Genomic DNA, 15,368 nt, shown 5'->3' on the forward strand with positions numbered 1-15,368 from the left:
CGCAGGCGGGAATGAGGAATCCGGAGACCCTAAGGCAGCGCTAAAATTACAGAAATGAGAGAAGCGAGGTCAGTTAGGTCCCTGGCCTGGATTATAAAGCGCGCTTGAAACTGTTTCCTTCTCAACTAGTATCATGTGCCCCGCAGAAATGACCGCCAGGAGCGACGGTGTCTCAGGATCTTCTAAAAGCCCCTTTCCTGGGCGCACCGGGAGCGTGGGAAGGACGGGGATAGCCCGGGAACGACGGCGACGCGCAGATGGAGCGCAGGGTCCCGGCCCGCGGACACGGGCGGTATTTAACGGGCAAAGTGCATTCCTGGGCTTGGCAGCCACTGGGCGCGACGGGCTGTTTCCCCAGCCAGAAAATGAGACGTTAGACAAGGGGACGGAATTCCCCGGCCCCTCGGGCCGGCACGGCGACCGCTGAGTTGCCAGACTCTCCCAGTCGGGATGGGGCACCTGGGACCCCGGCCCCGCGCCCCGCCCCGGCCCGGGCCCCCGCCGGCCCCTCCTCGCCCCGCGCCGCCGCCGGCAGGGGGCGCCCGCGCGCGGCTAAAAGGCGCGGCGGGAGGTCGGCGGCCCCAGTGGCGGAGCGCGGCGGCCGGTGCGCGGCCGGGAGCGATCGCCGCGGGGCAGGGGCGCGGCGGGCACTGCGCAGAGCGCGCAGACCAGAAGGACGGCGGCGGGGACCCGACGGCAGCGCCTCCGCACCCCGACTCCGGCCAGCGCCCCCGGCCAGCCCCGAGCACCGCGGCTCCCGATGGCCCCCGAGGCCGGGGCGCCCCAGCGCCCGCTGCCCTGGGCGGCGCTGCTGCTCCTGGCCGCGCTGCTCCCCGTCGCCTCCTCGGCGGGGGCCCCAGGTACGCAGCGCCGGCCCGGCTGCCGTCTCTCGGCGCCCTGCTCGCCGCTTCTCTGCCCTCCTGCCCGGGACCACCGCCCCCGCTGTGTGGCGCGCGTCGTGTCACTAACCTGTGCGTCCTCCTCCCTCGCGGGTCGGGGCGCGCGCGGTCTGGGCACAGCCGGTCCAGAGGACCATCGCGCCCCGGCTTTAGCTTTGCCGTCGATCGCCTTGGGGGCTGGGGCCGTCTAACTGTCGGGGAGATTCGGCAAAGAAAAAGAAAAAAAGGAAAACTTTCAGCGTTGCGGGGGAGAAAATGCCTTGGTGTGCCCAGAACTGCCCCGGGGGCGTGGGTGGCCACCCTTCTTTCCTCACGTTCACCTGTCCTGAGGCAGGATGGCTGTTCAAGGGGGCACTCGGGAGAGCGGAGGGAGGCAGGGAAGCAGGACTGTTCCAGAAGGGCCCAGAGAAAGGATGGAGCCTCCCCGGGGCCGTCGGGGTCTCTGCGCTCCTGGAGGAGCCGCACTTTGGGAGATCCGCTCCCTCCCGGGAGCTGTAAGCCCAAGAGCCCTGGTGGGAACTTTCGAGCTGGGAGAAGTGGGAGAAGACTTTTGTCTTGAGAGGAGGGAGAGGAAAGTGGGAAAGTCCGTTCCAGAGAAGCTCACCCTTCCCCGAAGGATGGCTCGCGCTGGAGCCGGGATGGATGCTTTCGTAGGGAGCAGTGCTTTTCAGAAAATGCTAGCGCGCTCTTGTGAGATTTCTTGCACGTTTCCCGCAGGGAGAGAGACAAGTTTGCGGTGAGGTTTTCATCCCTATGCCTCTGTGGCCCTTGTTCCCACCCCCGGTGCAGGCATCTTCACACTTGAAACGCTGTGGTTTTTATTTATGTCATCGGCTGGTAGAAATGCAAGAAGTAAACGTTGTTGATACTGTCCACGTCCAGCTGTGTTAGAAAAATTCAGATGCTATTGCAGTGAGGGTTACTTGCTTTATGATGCAATTTAGTGTCTATTTTGCTCTCTTACCGCAAGGGTAAAGGGAGAAATGTTGAGGGTCACACTGCTTTGTGACTTTTTGGTGGATATATCATGCTTAATGCTTGGTTCCCGTTTATGCCAAGTATTCTGATGGCCAAGCCACTTTTTAATAAAAGGCTGTGCCAACTGTAGGGTCTTTTTTCCCCCTGGTAGCGATCTCTAGGAAAGCATTCACTGAATATTTTGAACATTACTTGACAAGAATAAAACTATTTCAAAGTCTTCCAACTCCCCCACCCACAACTCCTGGCTTTTGTTTTTCTAAGTTAAAGTTTTCTGAGTGTTGAAAGAGTTTTTGTTTCAGAAAACAGTCAGAAACTAGAGCCAGTGCTAAACTGGCTGTGTGGTGATTACAGCTTTATTCCTTTAGCCTCCTCTGCCACCTGCAGATGGGTTATCCGTGAGTGTCTGAAGGCAGGGTTGTTTGTGAGGCTCCCGGAATCCTGCCGAGTTCTGCGCTGTTCCTTCTTTTGCCTTCTGCTCTGTAGATCACAGAGCTGTGGAATGTCGGAGCCGGAATGCTTCCTGGCACTTCTCTCTGCTGTGTTGACGTGGGATCTGCAGTGAAATGATGACCAGACTAGAAGTGGACAAAGGAGGACAAGCACATTTCAGAATGACTATCTACCACATTTAAATTAAATCAGAGGATGTAGAAACACACTTAGCAAGCTGCGGATAGCTTCCAATGCTGTGGAAAAAATCATGGGGCACATAATTTATTTCATGGGCTCCTGATGGCAACATTATGGGCAGACTGCTCGCTCTCTCTGGTTGAAGTAATGCAGGGACCAAGCAAGCTGCTTGTGTCCAGCCCTCCCAGCCTCCTACTCCTTTGGGGCCAGACTCTCTGTAAGGAAATTGCCCAGGGTGGCATAATAGTGGCAGACACTGCATTGCAGCTCCAGAGGGAGTCTCCTAAAAGCAGAAGTGATTTGCAGGACACAGTGAAGTTCTAGATAAACCTTCAGCTTAGGGTCAATTAAAACACAAAACAAAATAAACAAGCAATGCAATGCTCCACATCCCAATCCATCCCTACACTAGGCTGCTGTGCAAACACTGAAATCATCATGGTGCTTGCCAGTCTGATATGATACATTATTCTAAAAATCGTGTATACACACATGCATGCACTCCTTTATAGTGGCTATCTTAGGGTGGTCAGAGGTGATTTTTATTTTCTTCTTTGAAGATCCTTTCAGGGAATCTTTGAGGTCAAAACTATTTTCAAAACAATATTAAGATGCTATTTGCCTTTTTCACTGCGTTAGCATTTACACTGAGGGTGCAGAGGCTTGGTGGGTAAACTGCTGGTGCCTTATCATGAATCAAGGCAGGGACACTGTAATGCGCTAGCAGCCATTGAATTTTTCTAGCCTTTGCAGTTAAAAAAGGATTTGCCAGTTTCAATTAAGAATGCCCTTGATACCACAGCAAAATTATTACTTTTACCAAATCTTTATGTCTTTGAATGCATGTCTTAAATATTCTGTGTGAAGAAAATGGGAAGAACACAAAGCACTTCTGCTGACTACCAGGTTTAATGGTAACCCCAAGGAAAAGCACTTGTGTGGTAGTTTGAGTTGAGAGTTGAACTAGCTGCTTTTTTTTTTTATGGAATGTGGTATTTACCAAAAAGAATGACTACAGAGAAACTATAATTATTTTGACGTGGGTATTTGGCAGACATTTTCTCAAAAATGAACAAAGAGAGCCAGCTACTTCTAGTAAAATAACTGCTGGTATTTCTTGCCAGTGATAAAATTTGAGCTTTCAAGTGAAAATTAGAATTTTGCCAAGTTGTTTCCATCATTGTCATCTTGAAAGCTTCTCAATACTTAGAAACTTTTTTAATGAGATAAATGGTGATATAAATGAATGTGATTTATAAATACGTTGTAAAATGTGTCAACATTTGGATGATCTCCCTAACCAAGTGAACCAATAAATCCAAATGGCCAGTGTATGGTGAGTGTTACAAAAATCTTGCATGAGTAAAAGATCCATTCAAAGTGCATGACAGCCCAATGCATTTTTAATGTAACAGAATGTGAAAAATGCATTATATGGTTTCAGATTCTACGGTGGAACTAACCTTTAAGAAATTGCTACTTGATGAGTTTTGGTGTAGTATCAAAGATTTTCCAAAATTTTTTCCCGTCCCCCAGGTTTTCCAAATTTATCCAAAAAGTCTATTGAAATACTTTTCCAACTACACATCTGTGTGAGGCTGGATTTTCTTCAACCAAAACAACATATTGCAATAGAGTAAATGCATAAGTACTGTTAAAGAGATTTGCCCAAATGTAAAAACAATGGCACTCTTCACACTATTATTTTTTGTTTTAGAAAACAGTTTTTATAAAAATATGTTTTTATATCAATATGTAATGGTTTATCATTTTAGAATGAATTAATAAATAAACTTTTCTTAGTTTTAATTCCTAGTACAGTAGGCAAGGATGGATAAAACCCACATAAACAGAACCTCTGTGGGATCCTCACAAATTTAAGAGTAGAAAGGAATCCAGAGACCAAGAAGTTTGAGAGCCGCTGGTATATATGGAGGGAAGTAGGTTAAAAAATCAAGATGCCTGGGTTTGAGTGGCAGTGCTGTCAGGGGACCACTGGGGACCTTTGGCTAGTCTCCTCTCTGGGACAGAGCATGTGACTGAAGATTCCTTCCACCTCTGAAGGCTCTCAGAAGCTTTCCAGTGGCCCAACCTGCCTCCAGCTCTGTAGAGTTTCCCTGTTACTTTTGTCATCCTTGAGGGGAGGTGGTGAGCACAGCCTTTCCTTTTATCTTGTGCATTGCAGTCCTTCGGTGAGAGATGGAAGACCTGTTTGATTCATCAGCTGAGCATGAAATTCATTACTGTGGAATTAGAGGTTGTAGTAGGATTGCAGTGACAGTTCACATCCCTGGAAAGTTATGACCAGACAGTTCCAGAGCATTATCAATATGTCCTACCAAGATCTTTCATATCTATGTAATATATTTAAGTACTAAAGGGCCATTCCCTGAAAACAAGAGGGGGAGGGAGTGGGGAGTGTCTTAGTTTCCTATGGCTGTTGTAACAAATTACCACATATTTAGTGGCTTAAAACAACACAAATTTCTTATTGTACAGTTCTTGAGGTCAGAAGTCTGAAATTGGTCTCATGGGCTAAAATTAAGGGCTGCCTTCCTTCTGGAGGCTGTGGGGAAGAGAGAATATGTTTACTTGCCATGTCCAGCGTTGAGAGGTGCCCACGTTGCTCGCTTGGGAGGACTTGCACAGGACATCTTTGGGGGACCATTATTCTGCCTACCTCAAGGGGTGAGGGTAGGGCAGGGAGCCTAGAAGTAAAGGTTTCAGGAGAGGCCCCGTGGCCCTTGGCTGATTAAGGAAAAGACCTCTTTTCATTGTTCCCTTGGAACTTAGGGATTTCTTGCATTGTAATTAAACCTCTGTTATCAGGAGCTTTTATTTCAGCTGGAAAATAAGAGGAGGGACCAGGCTCGGTGGCTCACGCCTGTAATCCTAGCACTATGGGAGGCTGAGGCAGGAGGATTGCTTGAGCTCAGGAGTTCGAGACCAGCCTGAGCAAGAGTGAGACCCGTTTCTACTAAAAATAGAAAAATTAGCCGTGATCACTTGAGCCCAGGAGTTGGAGGTTGCAGTGAGCTACGATGAAGCCACTGCACTCTACCCAAGGCAACAGAGTGCGACTCTGTCTAAAGAAGAGAGAGAGAGAGAGAGAGGTGTGAGTATTTCAAGGTATAAAAGTAAAAGAGAAAATAGAATATGTATGTGTATATATTTACTTGTAAATGCATAGGCTATTTATGTTAGGATACGCATGAAACTGCAAACTTTGCTGGCTATGAGGAGAACAGGCTGGCTGGCTGGGGGATGGTGGTGGGTATTGTTCCATCCGTATCTTTTGCCAACTTTAGCAGATGTTAAAGCTTTTGGAGTGAGGGAGGTGTCGGTTATTCGCTCAAGTTAGCATCCTCTCTTCCTTCCTCCTGAAAGTTATCCTTGTCTCCAGAAGACCTGAGCCTTCCTCCTGGCCCTGGCGCGCGGCCGCGCTGGCGCTCTGCGGCCTTTAGGGGGCGCTCCCGGCCTTCCGGAGGCGGCTCCGCCTCCTGCCGGCCCCTTCCCTGCGGGCCTGGGATGGAGAGAGGTCCTTGGCGGGAGCCTCCGCTTTGGAGATAAGGAAATTAGGACAAACCTTCAGTTCTCGCGCATTGTTCCCTTGGTGCTTGTCTTTTGGCAGTTTTGCTACTCACTGGCACTTCCTTCAGACACTGAGCTGGGAAGGACACATCACTGATAAGAGTCCAAATGAGCGACTGTTAGCAGCTTTGGATGAAGCATTGGTAGGAAAGGAAATTGAAGCCTAAACCTAAAGCCGGGGTCAGCAGTGCGTTAGCTGTTGGGGTGCCCCAGCTGCCTCTGCAGGCCCCGCTAGAGCTGCAGCAGCCGGAAGATGGAGTAAGAATAGGAGATTCCGGAGGGGGTGGCCTCAGTGTCTGCCTCCCTAGCCCTGACTGTCCCCTCGCAGCCTCTCCCCTCCTCCCTCAATGTTTATTTTTGTATCAAGGGAGAATATTATAATTATAAATGATATCTAATTATAGTAGTTATATATAGTAATTACTGTAATTATAACAGTGCTACACTTGCAATATAGCAAAATAACTTGAGAGCTATTCATGTTGACTAGAAAAGAAATAATATATTTTTCTATTTATGTCTCCTATACACAGAGGAAATTATGATTCAATTATGGCATTGTCATAATCTATCCATAATTCTGTTTTCATCTTTCTGAGTTCTTAGATGTACATTTTTATTTCCTTTTAGTAATAACTGGCAATTTAAAGTGTGGTGGAGTTTGCCATTTCTCTGTATGTTATGTCATTTAATTTTCACAGTAACCTTGTGAGGTTGGTAATATCCTCGTCTTACTAGTGCGGGAACTGAGTTCAGAGAGGCCAACTGGCTTCCCCAAAGTCCACAGTCCAGTACGTGGTAGTCCTGGGATTTGGACCCCAATCTTCTGGATCCAAATCCCACACTGTCCCTGCAGACCACCCGGCGCTTGTTGGTTTGAGTTCACTGTGTGGCCCTTGTTTACTTCTCCAGGCTGGGTGCCAGCACCCACATTGCTGTGTTCTCAGAGCACCCTCTGAGTCTGTTCTTGTAACGTTGCCGTTGGCTGTTGAGAAATGATTCTCTCACACACAGAGATGTGTTGAACTCGAGTAGGGCTTAACTTAAGATGGAGTTGCAGTGAACCTATTCCCTGTTACAAAATAGATTTTGCCTGTGGATACAAGCTAGGTCCTCACTGTGGGAAGCAGGCTTTACTCGGGGGTCCTGTTAAAACCTGCCCTGGCAGCTCCCGGAGGCCAGTCCTCTGTGTCTAGCTCATTACATAAACCCTGCACGTTAAACACAGTGGCTTTCTGTGAGTGCCTGGTGCTGGTGATGGAAATCACAACCTCGAACCTGTCAGGAATATATTTTAACCAGAAGGCTCTCAGAAGTCCCATCACCTCATGCTAAGACATTCAGGTGTGTTTACTGGACCACTTAAGTCAAAGAACAAAGCTGAGAAACTTTTGTTGCTAATCTATGGGGTTGACAAATTCCTGCTTCTCATGGTTGATACTATTAATAATGGCATTAAAGAGTCTTGAACTTTTTGGAAGAAATATGTCATTTAAAGCAGGGCTTTGTTATTTAGGGCCTTTTTTTTTTTTTATAGTGTCACATCTCTTCATCCAGTTTATTAGGTCTTGATCAGCCACTGATTGGGCTATGTGATTTTGGGCAAGTCATAACTCTTCAGGCCTCAGTTTTCTTATCTGTAAAATGAGGGGATTGACCTAGGTATTGTTAAGGGCCCCTGCAGCTCTAACTTTGTGCCAGTCTCCATATGAAGGATGTCCATTCATTCATTCAGTTAGCAAGTGTTAATACATGTCAGATGCAGGATGCAAAGTCAGATAAACCCTGCTGTCAGAGAAGGCACAGGAAGGGGAGTGGCAGGGAGGGAGAGCACAGATGGTGATATATGATAGGACAGAGAAGTACAGGTGCCTTGGGGGTGAATTAACTGGAAGGTCAAGGTGGGAAGATGCCTGCTTCCCACAGTGAGGACCTAGCTTGTATCCACAGGCAAAATCTATTTTGTAACAGGGAATAGGTTCACTGCAACTTCATCTTAAGCCCTACTTGAGTTCAGCACAGCTCCGTTTGAGCAGGGCTTTGAATAGGGCATAGGCATCAGCTGGAGAAGGAAGACAAGAAGGGACATCTCGGGTAGAGGAACAGACATTCAGGCTTGGAGGCATAGGCAGCAGCCATCTCGGGAAGCTCCTGAGTTTGACATTGATCCACAGTGTTGGTGGCAGTTGAAGGGGTGTCTTCAGTGCACCACCAGGGGGAGGCTGTGCAGGCAGCCGAAGGGAGGAGCGCACTGGGCTCCGGCCAGAAGGGGCAGTCGATGCTTCTGTTCATTGTGTTTGGGGGCTTCTTTTGTATTTGCTTGCTTACTCTGGGGTGTTTCTTGACTACAGTGTAGACCAAGTCAGCTACTAGCTACTGACTTTACCTTTAGTCCTATCTTATTTGAAGAATCTTCTTTGTTTCATGTTTTCTGAAATGGCTCATATATTCTAGAAAAATCCCACTTTGGAAAAGGTTCCAGAGTACCATGGGTCTCATGCATTCAGATGTGAACAGTCTAGTAGGATTTATAATTAAGGTAAGAGTCCTGAATGGTGGAGTGCATTGGCTTTGAGGCCATGGGTGGGTCTGTGGGCAGAAGTGCAGTGTCCAAATGGAGACTCCATGTGAGTAATTTTAGGAGTTCATTGGGAGGGGTGGTAAGTAACTTGGATTAAAGAGGAAATCAGTGGATATAATTTACTTAGACTTTTATGAAGTCTGCAAAGAGAGTGGAGATGAGCATGCGTTGCTCTAGGAGAAGTGTGGATAATGGGTCCCTTAAGCACCAGTGCTGTGGCTGGAGCCAGGTAGCATTTCATACACAATCTGAGAAAGGTGTGCAGTGACAGCTCCTACTTTGTGATGTCCCACGTTTGTCTGGAGATGAAGTCTCACCAACAGCACCTTTGGCAGAACTCACAGGGCTTGGTGGGGTGCGGCAGGTGTGGACAGCGCAGAAGTGGTCATGTGTGGTCAGGTGTGGTGTCCTAGAAGCTCAGGAGAAGCCACCACAGTCAGGCGGGACCTGGGGGTCACTGTGAGCTGCCTTCTGAAGAACCAGATGTTTTGACTAAAAAACTCCATGAAATTTGCTGCCCCCCCTCCCCACCCCTATAGGTGAGTGCCCCGGGGGATGTCAGGAGAAGCCGCTGCAGAGGTACAGACTCACAGGGGAGCTCCCCTTCATCCTCACAGTGTGTTATAGAATAAAATCCCCCTGCAGAGAAGCCTCAGCCTCCTCTGGAGGAAGGTGCCAGTAATGAGGACGGAACGCTTAGGTGTGCCTTTCACAGAGAAGCCAATATGGCTGCACTGATTGTCGCTCAGTGTCAAAGCATGTGTTAGGTTTTCCTTTCTCAGTAGCCAATTCTAGCATGCCTGTCCCGCGCCCCGCACCCCACCCCCCCACGCACATAAGGGTCAGGCTTTTAGACTTCACTATAGGCTTAAAAGCCTATTTTTCGAAAAATGACTTTTAAAAATTTTTATTTTAGGATAGTTGTAGATCCAGTGTTTAAAACCTTTTGACATCTTTGAGGGGCTTCCTCAATGTCAAAAATTTAAATTAAGTCTTTTTGACATAGAATTAACTGTGGGATTTTCCTGTTGAGCCCCTGGAGTACAATCGAAGGATGTATTTCTCATCTTACAGAGATATTATTGATTGATTAGGCTTCTTCATGGTATGGGAAACACTCTCAAATGGTAAATGATGCTAGATCTTCTTTAAATTACATTTATGGGTACGTTATTGATATGAATGTTTCAGAATTGTATATGTTCATAGAAATCTAGTATGTTGTGAGTCATAATTTCAGTTGTTATGTTAAGATATTGTATGCCACAAAAATAACCAAATTTCCTTGTTGATTGCTGATTATAATGAATTTCCATCAGATTTTTAACCGTGGCTCTTCTGTTCCTGTCATTCACAGTTATGATTAGTCTCTAAAGACATTTGCTGTCAGATTTATGGAAAAGACTCTTAAATACAGGTTTCTAATAACTTTAAGGTCAAAGAACTAAAAACATTTTCTGAACTCTCATAAAGAAACTGATGCATTCATGAAACTACTAATCAAGATCAAGCAAAACAAAAATTAATTACATGAGATTAAGTAACTGGTAATGTTTTCATGACTTTTACTTAAAACATTGTTGGTTCTTTACTTCATTGTATTATTTTCCGGATTTAAGGAGATTTTCTCTCTTAGGCTATCTATGGTTTATAGCAATTTGATAAAGTCTACATTTGTGAACAAAGGTGGAAACTTTTTCTCTCTACTTGATTCCTCTATAATTTGGAAATTATTCATGAATATCATATGGCAATATGTTCAATAAAAATCTGCTCTCTCTTTGTAACAGGATACAATTAGCAACATTGGCTATATCACCGAGGCTTTGACTGATATATCATATTTGAAAATGTACATAAAATGCCTGGCTTCGAGGGTCGCTCGTCTTAGCATGAGTGAATAAAAGTTGTCACTTCCTGACAGGCCCAGAAACCTTAAGACTGCAGGGAAAATCTAAAGTCTGCCTAGCCTCAAAAGGTTTTTAAATATAAGATTCCTATGTGATCAATGTAGAACAAAAGTTATATTTTTAAAGAAAAATTATAATACACCTGCTGTTAAATTGTAGTCCTGTGCCTGTTTTTGAGTGCTTGTTATCTACCTAGAGACTAGACTAGATCCTGAGTTTTTCTAGATTCCACCAGTCCAACTTTTTTCCATGAAATTATTAAACATGGGAACTACTCTGTTCCTGAAGCCCTATAAGGTAAAACTAAATAAATTTTAAGGGACAAGTCTTGTGCCTGCTGTATGGGCCACACCAAGAGTTGACCAAACAGCTTGGTGCGGTAACCAGAGACATTCAGACTGCAAACCAGGGTCTGACTGTCTAGTCATGGAAAGTACTGAAGTGGATTCACAGTCGATAGGAAGATTGAAGAGGGGAAATTGAATTAGATTATCTATGTTTCCTTTCAACTCTCAATTCTAATTCAAATGTATTAGCCAAGATTAGGGAACGGGAGGACCCAAACCCACTCCTGCTGTGCGAGGAGGGAGAACTGGCCAAGAGCCAACTGGGAATCGTGCTAGCTCGTTTCGTGTTGGGCTTTGATTGATGAGATCAGCCGTTCTGTGGCTGTAATTCCTAGTATTGATATTATCTCACATCTGTTGAGTGCTTTATGATTTTATTTCATATTTTATTCTTGCATCAATCCTATGAGGTAGGTAGGGTAACTATAGAAAGGAACTAATTAAGTTTTATATTTGCAGAGAGAAGCTTTTGTGGGGTATTTGCTTTGTTTGGGGGCCTTGAACAGTAGTGGCTGATCTGATTAGAAGAGGAGAAAAATAGGTTCTTTTCAGCCTTGACTTGATATTGATGGACATTCCCTTCTTGGAATCTCTCCTCTCCTGGCTTCCACGATGCAACTTGTGTCCTGGTTCTGCTCTTTATCACTAGTATTTCAGGCTTAGAATGTCCTCTCCTCCCCCAGCCACCCCTCAGACATCTGTGTTCTTTGGGTCCCACGGGAGATGTCGAGTCCACAGCTGGACACACGGGCACACAGGGGGAAGCCAGGCTGGAGTTGTGAATTCAGGAGCCATCCGCATGTGCGTGGTATTTGCAATCGCAGGACCAGAGGTGCTAAGTTGGGGAGAGAGGGCAGAGGAGTGCAGTAGAGGAGAGGGAGGGCCAGGGGCTGGGCTCTGAAGCACCCCAGCATCGAGGGTCCTGATGTGGAGGAGAGGCCAGGGGGCGGGTGTCCTGGAAGTGGGTGGTCAGGGAGGATGGGAGAAGAGATGACTCCAGGGCGAGAAGCAGTCAGCGGTCATTGGAAATAGAGGCAGGTGAGGACCAAGAGATGAGGATTTGGAATCTCCTTGACATCCACAAGATCTCATTTGGTTCAGTGAGCTCATATGTCTGCGTGACTTCAGCTGCCACTGGAGGCTTTCAGTTTTACGTCTTTGGTTCCGATTATTCTCCAGGTCTGCAGTTGCTGCTTTTGGTTATAGTTATAGTCGAGAGGCAACCAAGTGTGGTAGAAAGAGCATGGTCTACGGCTTCAGATAGGTCTGAGTTTGACTGCTGTCACTTACTAGCTGTGTGGCCTCCAACAAATCACTTAACTTTCTGAGACTCAGTTTCCTAATTTATAAAAATGGGTATACCGAACAGTGTCGTCATGAGGGATAAATAGTTATAATAATGTAGAACTCTTTTTTACCCACTTCTGCATGCCTAGTTTCTAGCTTAGAATCTGACACATAGTAGGCACTTAATGAATATCTGTTGGAGTGAAATGGCTGGCACTAAGTATGCAACAAGTGCTCATTTCCTTTCTTCTTTGCTTATATATTTTTCCTTTATCACAAATGTACCCACTGCAAAACTCAAATTCTTTGCTCATGAGGTGTTTTGTGTATTTTTCCCTCTTTATTGATAGATTATTTGCCTGTGTCTGTTCATAACCATTAAGTGAGTATCTGAAATGTTGAAAAAATGCTCCCTTAGCAACTAGGTTGTCACCGGGTCCACATGGTGGCCGACCCGGCTCTCATCGTGCCTGTCTCATCTGCTCTGTTTCAGACCAACCTCTCCACAATATTTCCTTGGCTTCTCATCTAAGGATATTTTTCTGGGAGCTTTCTGAGTAATACGAGTGGTGATTTTGGGGACAGTAATGCCCAAGTATTTAACATAGTTAGACAATGACTTTCACATTTCGGGAAAAGGAATGAATTTTCAGGGAGTTTTTTTTTTTTTTTTGGCTGGTATGTCAAGCAGTTTATAGTAGGCTGAGTTTAAGCTGGACCAACAAACAATGGTAATTCTTTAAGAAACTATTTCTTGGTTACAAATTGAATTTGAAGAATGTGCAAAAGATCCCACAGAAACCTGGAAAGTCCTGGTTTCCAGCTGGGTCTCCGATGCCTGTTGATGGTGGGCACGAGCCCTTTCCAGCTACAGCATCTGCTCTTCAGGACCTTTTTTCCCGTATTGTTGTTATAAATAAATATACCCATCTAATCCCTCCACTTCCATTTTCCTAAAGTGTTCTGGAAAGCTGGTTCATATGGGGGAAAAAAATCTCATTTTTTTTCTCTGGAACAGTAGCTTTTCCTCATACTTGTTCCTGAATCAAATGGCCAAGAACTTTAAAACCTCAAATCCTAATGATCAAATTCTGCCAGCTCTGCCGGTTAAGTCCATTCCAATTTCTGGCTGCATCGTTTTCTGGACAGATGAACTTGCTCAAGTCAATGGCATATTGGCAAATAAGCATTCACATTGTCAAAATTAAATTCCCAGAGGGGATCCTTAAAAACAACAAACAGAAAGAAAATAAAAGTTAAAACAAAGCAGCTCTCCTTTAGAAATCAAGAGGAAAAGTGACTTAATTTTACGGATCCAGAAGTGACAATGTTAGGTAGCAATGGAGCCATGGATTGGGCTGCTGTTCACATATGTGACTAACTGTGGCTAAACACATGAGGGAAATGTTTATCTGACTTACCAATAAACCTGGGAGCAGAGAGACTGGGCCTGGCCCAGTGCTTTAACAAGGTTGTCATGGACCAGGATCATTCTATTTTTCTGCTCTGGCCATGTCATCATTCTCAGGCTGGTCACTTCATGTTTCGAGATGGCGGCTGCATCTCTGAGTGTCATGTTGACATCTCAAGGGGCAAAAAAGGAGGAAGATACAAAAGGCCATGGGCACATAATAGTAGAGCTTTTAAAATGCTTTTCTTGGAAATGGCAGCAGTAACTCCCCATATATGTCATTGGCTAGATCATATGGCCATCCTAGCTGCAAGGGAAGCTGGAAAGTCATGACCGAATGTTTAGTATTCCAACCTCTGTAGCAGAGGAAGGTGAGGGAGAAAGAAGTTGGGAATGGCTTTTGGATAGACAATCCACAGCGTCAACCACGGTGGTTTCTGAATTTGATGTAAGCTGCTAAACTGTTATAAATTAGCTGGAAAACTTGGTTTGAATGGGACTAACAAAAATCCAGATGAAAAAGTCCCAGAAAGTACCCTGAGGGAGAAGGCAGATTTATTTTAAGAATACTGTCTGGGCAAGCCATGGTCCATCTCTGTTAGCTTGAGAATTTGATTTTAGTTTTGCCACTTGCTGTTTATTTTGAAATAGAATTCCTTTGTGCTTTATTTCATTGTTCCATTTTTGTGTTTTTCTGCTTTGCAGATCTTTTCCAAGCTGGGAGTGGGGCGGGGAAGGAGGGACTGAAGTAGGGAGATAATGAAAGGGACTAATGTATGATAAACTGTATTAATGAACATTCTTTCCCTTCACTCCAATTTCCCCCCAAATACAAGTAAACAAACAACCTAGAATCTAAAAAGTTCTAGGCAGAGTTTGTCTATAAGGAGCCATTCACCCTGGAGGTAACAGAGCATGTCCCAATGCCCGACTTTGTTTGCCAGCATCATGGGTTGTGCAGGTGGTCTCAGGTGGAGGTTGGGGGACGACTCCTGAGGCAAGAGGATGAAGGGGAGAGAGAGCTGCCCAGGTCCAATGGGGGCTCTTTCCTTAGGAAGTGCCCGAGTGCTGATGGCACTGTCTGGCAGCCCCCTGCGTGACCGGCTTGTGTGCAGCACCTAGGCAGAGCCAGGCGACATGGGGATTTGAGTGCAGTTTACTGAAGCCCAAGTGTGAGGATCACCTCGACATGCGGCCACTTGAAACTCACCCAAGGTGGAAAACACTTGCACAGAAATGGGTGAAGGTGGTGGTGGTGCTGGCAGTCTGGAGGGGAGAGAACCAGACTCTGACAACCTCCATTTAAAGATGGGCAGGTGGCTGCCATTGGAGATTTGGATGGCTTCACCATCTGGCTTCTTTGAGCGGCTGAAGAAACAGTGTGATTCACAATTGTATTCAGTGACCACTGAGCGCCCTTATGAGCACGTTGGCATGTATGTGTGTGATTTGGCCTTTTAGTCTGAATAAAATGATGCTTTGTTGTTGTCAAAATGCTGGACAATGCCAGAGGGGCTGGGGATGACCACAGGGAATTCAGATTTAGTGGAGGTGGCTTGGAGAGGTGAGCCGGCCTCCAGCTGGCTCCCTGGTCAGGAGTGAGTACTGGACGTGCAGCTACCAGGGCTCCTCACTCATCACCTGCCGCCCTCCCAGGTAAACACAGCAGGGCACTGTCGGGCCTAGGGGTGGGGTCCAGCAAGTTAGCCTTATGTGGGGAGCCGACCGGGT

The 15,368-nt window shown here is 46.1% G+C and overlaps 1 protein-coding gene across 1 annotated transcript in view; it reads left to right on the forward strand.

Moving 5' to 3' along the window:
* Positions 1-760: 760 nt before the first annotated feature.
* Positions 761-15,368, forward strand: part of FNDC1 (fibronectin type III domain containing 1) — an 88,416-nt gene continuing 73,808 nt past the window's right edge. Inside the window, exon 1 of the mRNA XM_069487852.1 lies at positions 761-860. Within this exon, the coding sequence (XP_069343953.1) occupies positions 761-860 (100 nt within the window). The remainder of the gene's footprint in view (positions 861-15,368) is intronic.

Source organism: Eulemur rufifrons, chromosome 15 (genome assembly GCF_041146395.1).
Source record: "Eulemur rufifrons isolate Redbay chromosome 15, OSU_ERuf_1, whole genome shotgun sequence".
NCBI classification, from domain to species: domain Eukaryota; kingdom Metazoa; phylum Chordata; class Mammalia; order Primates; family Lemuridae; genus Eulemur; species Eulemur rufifrons.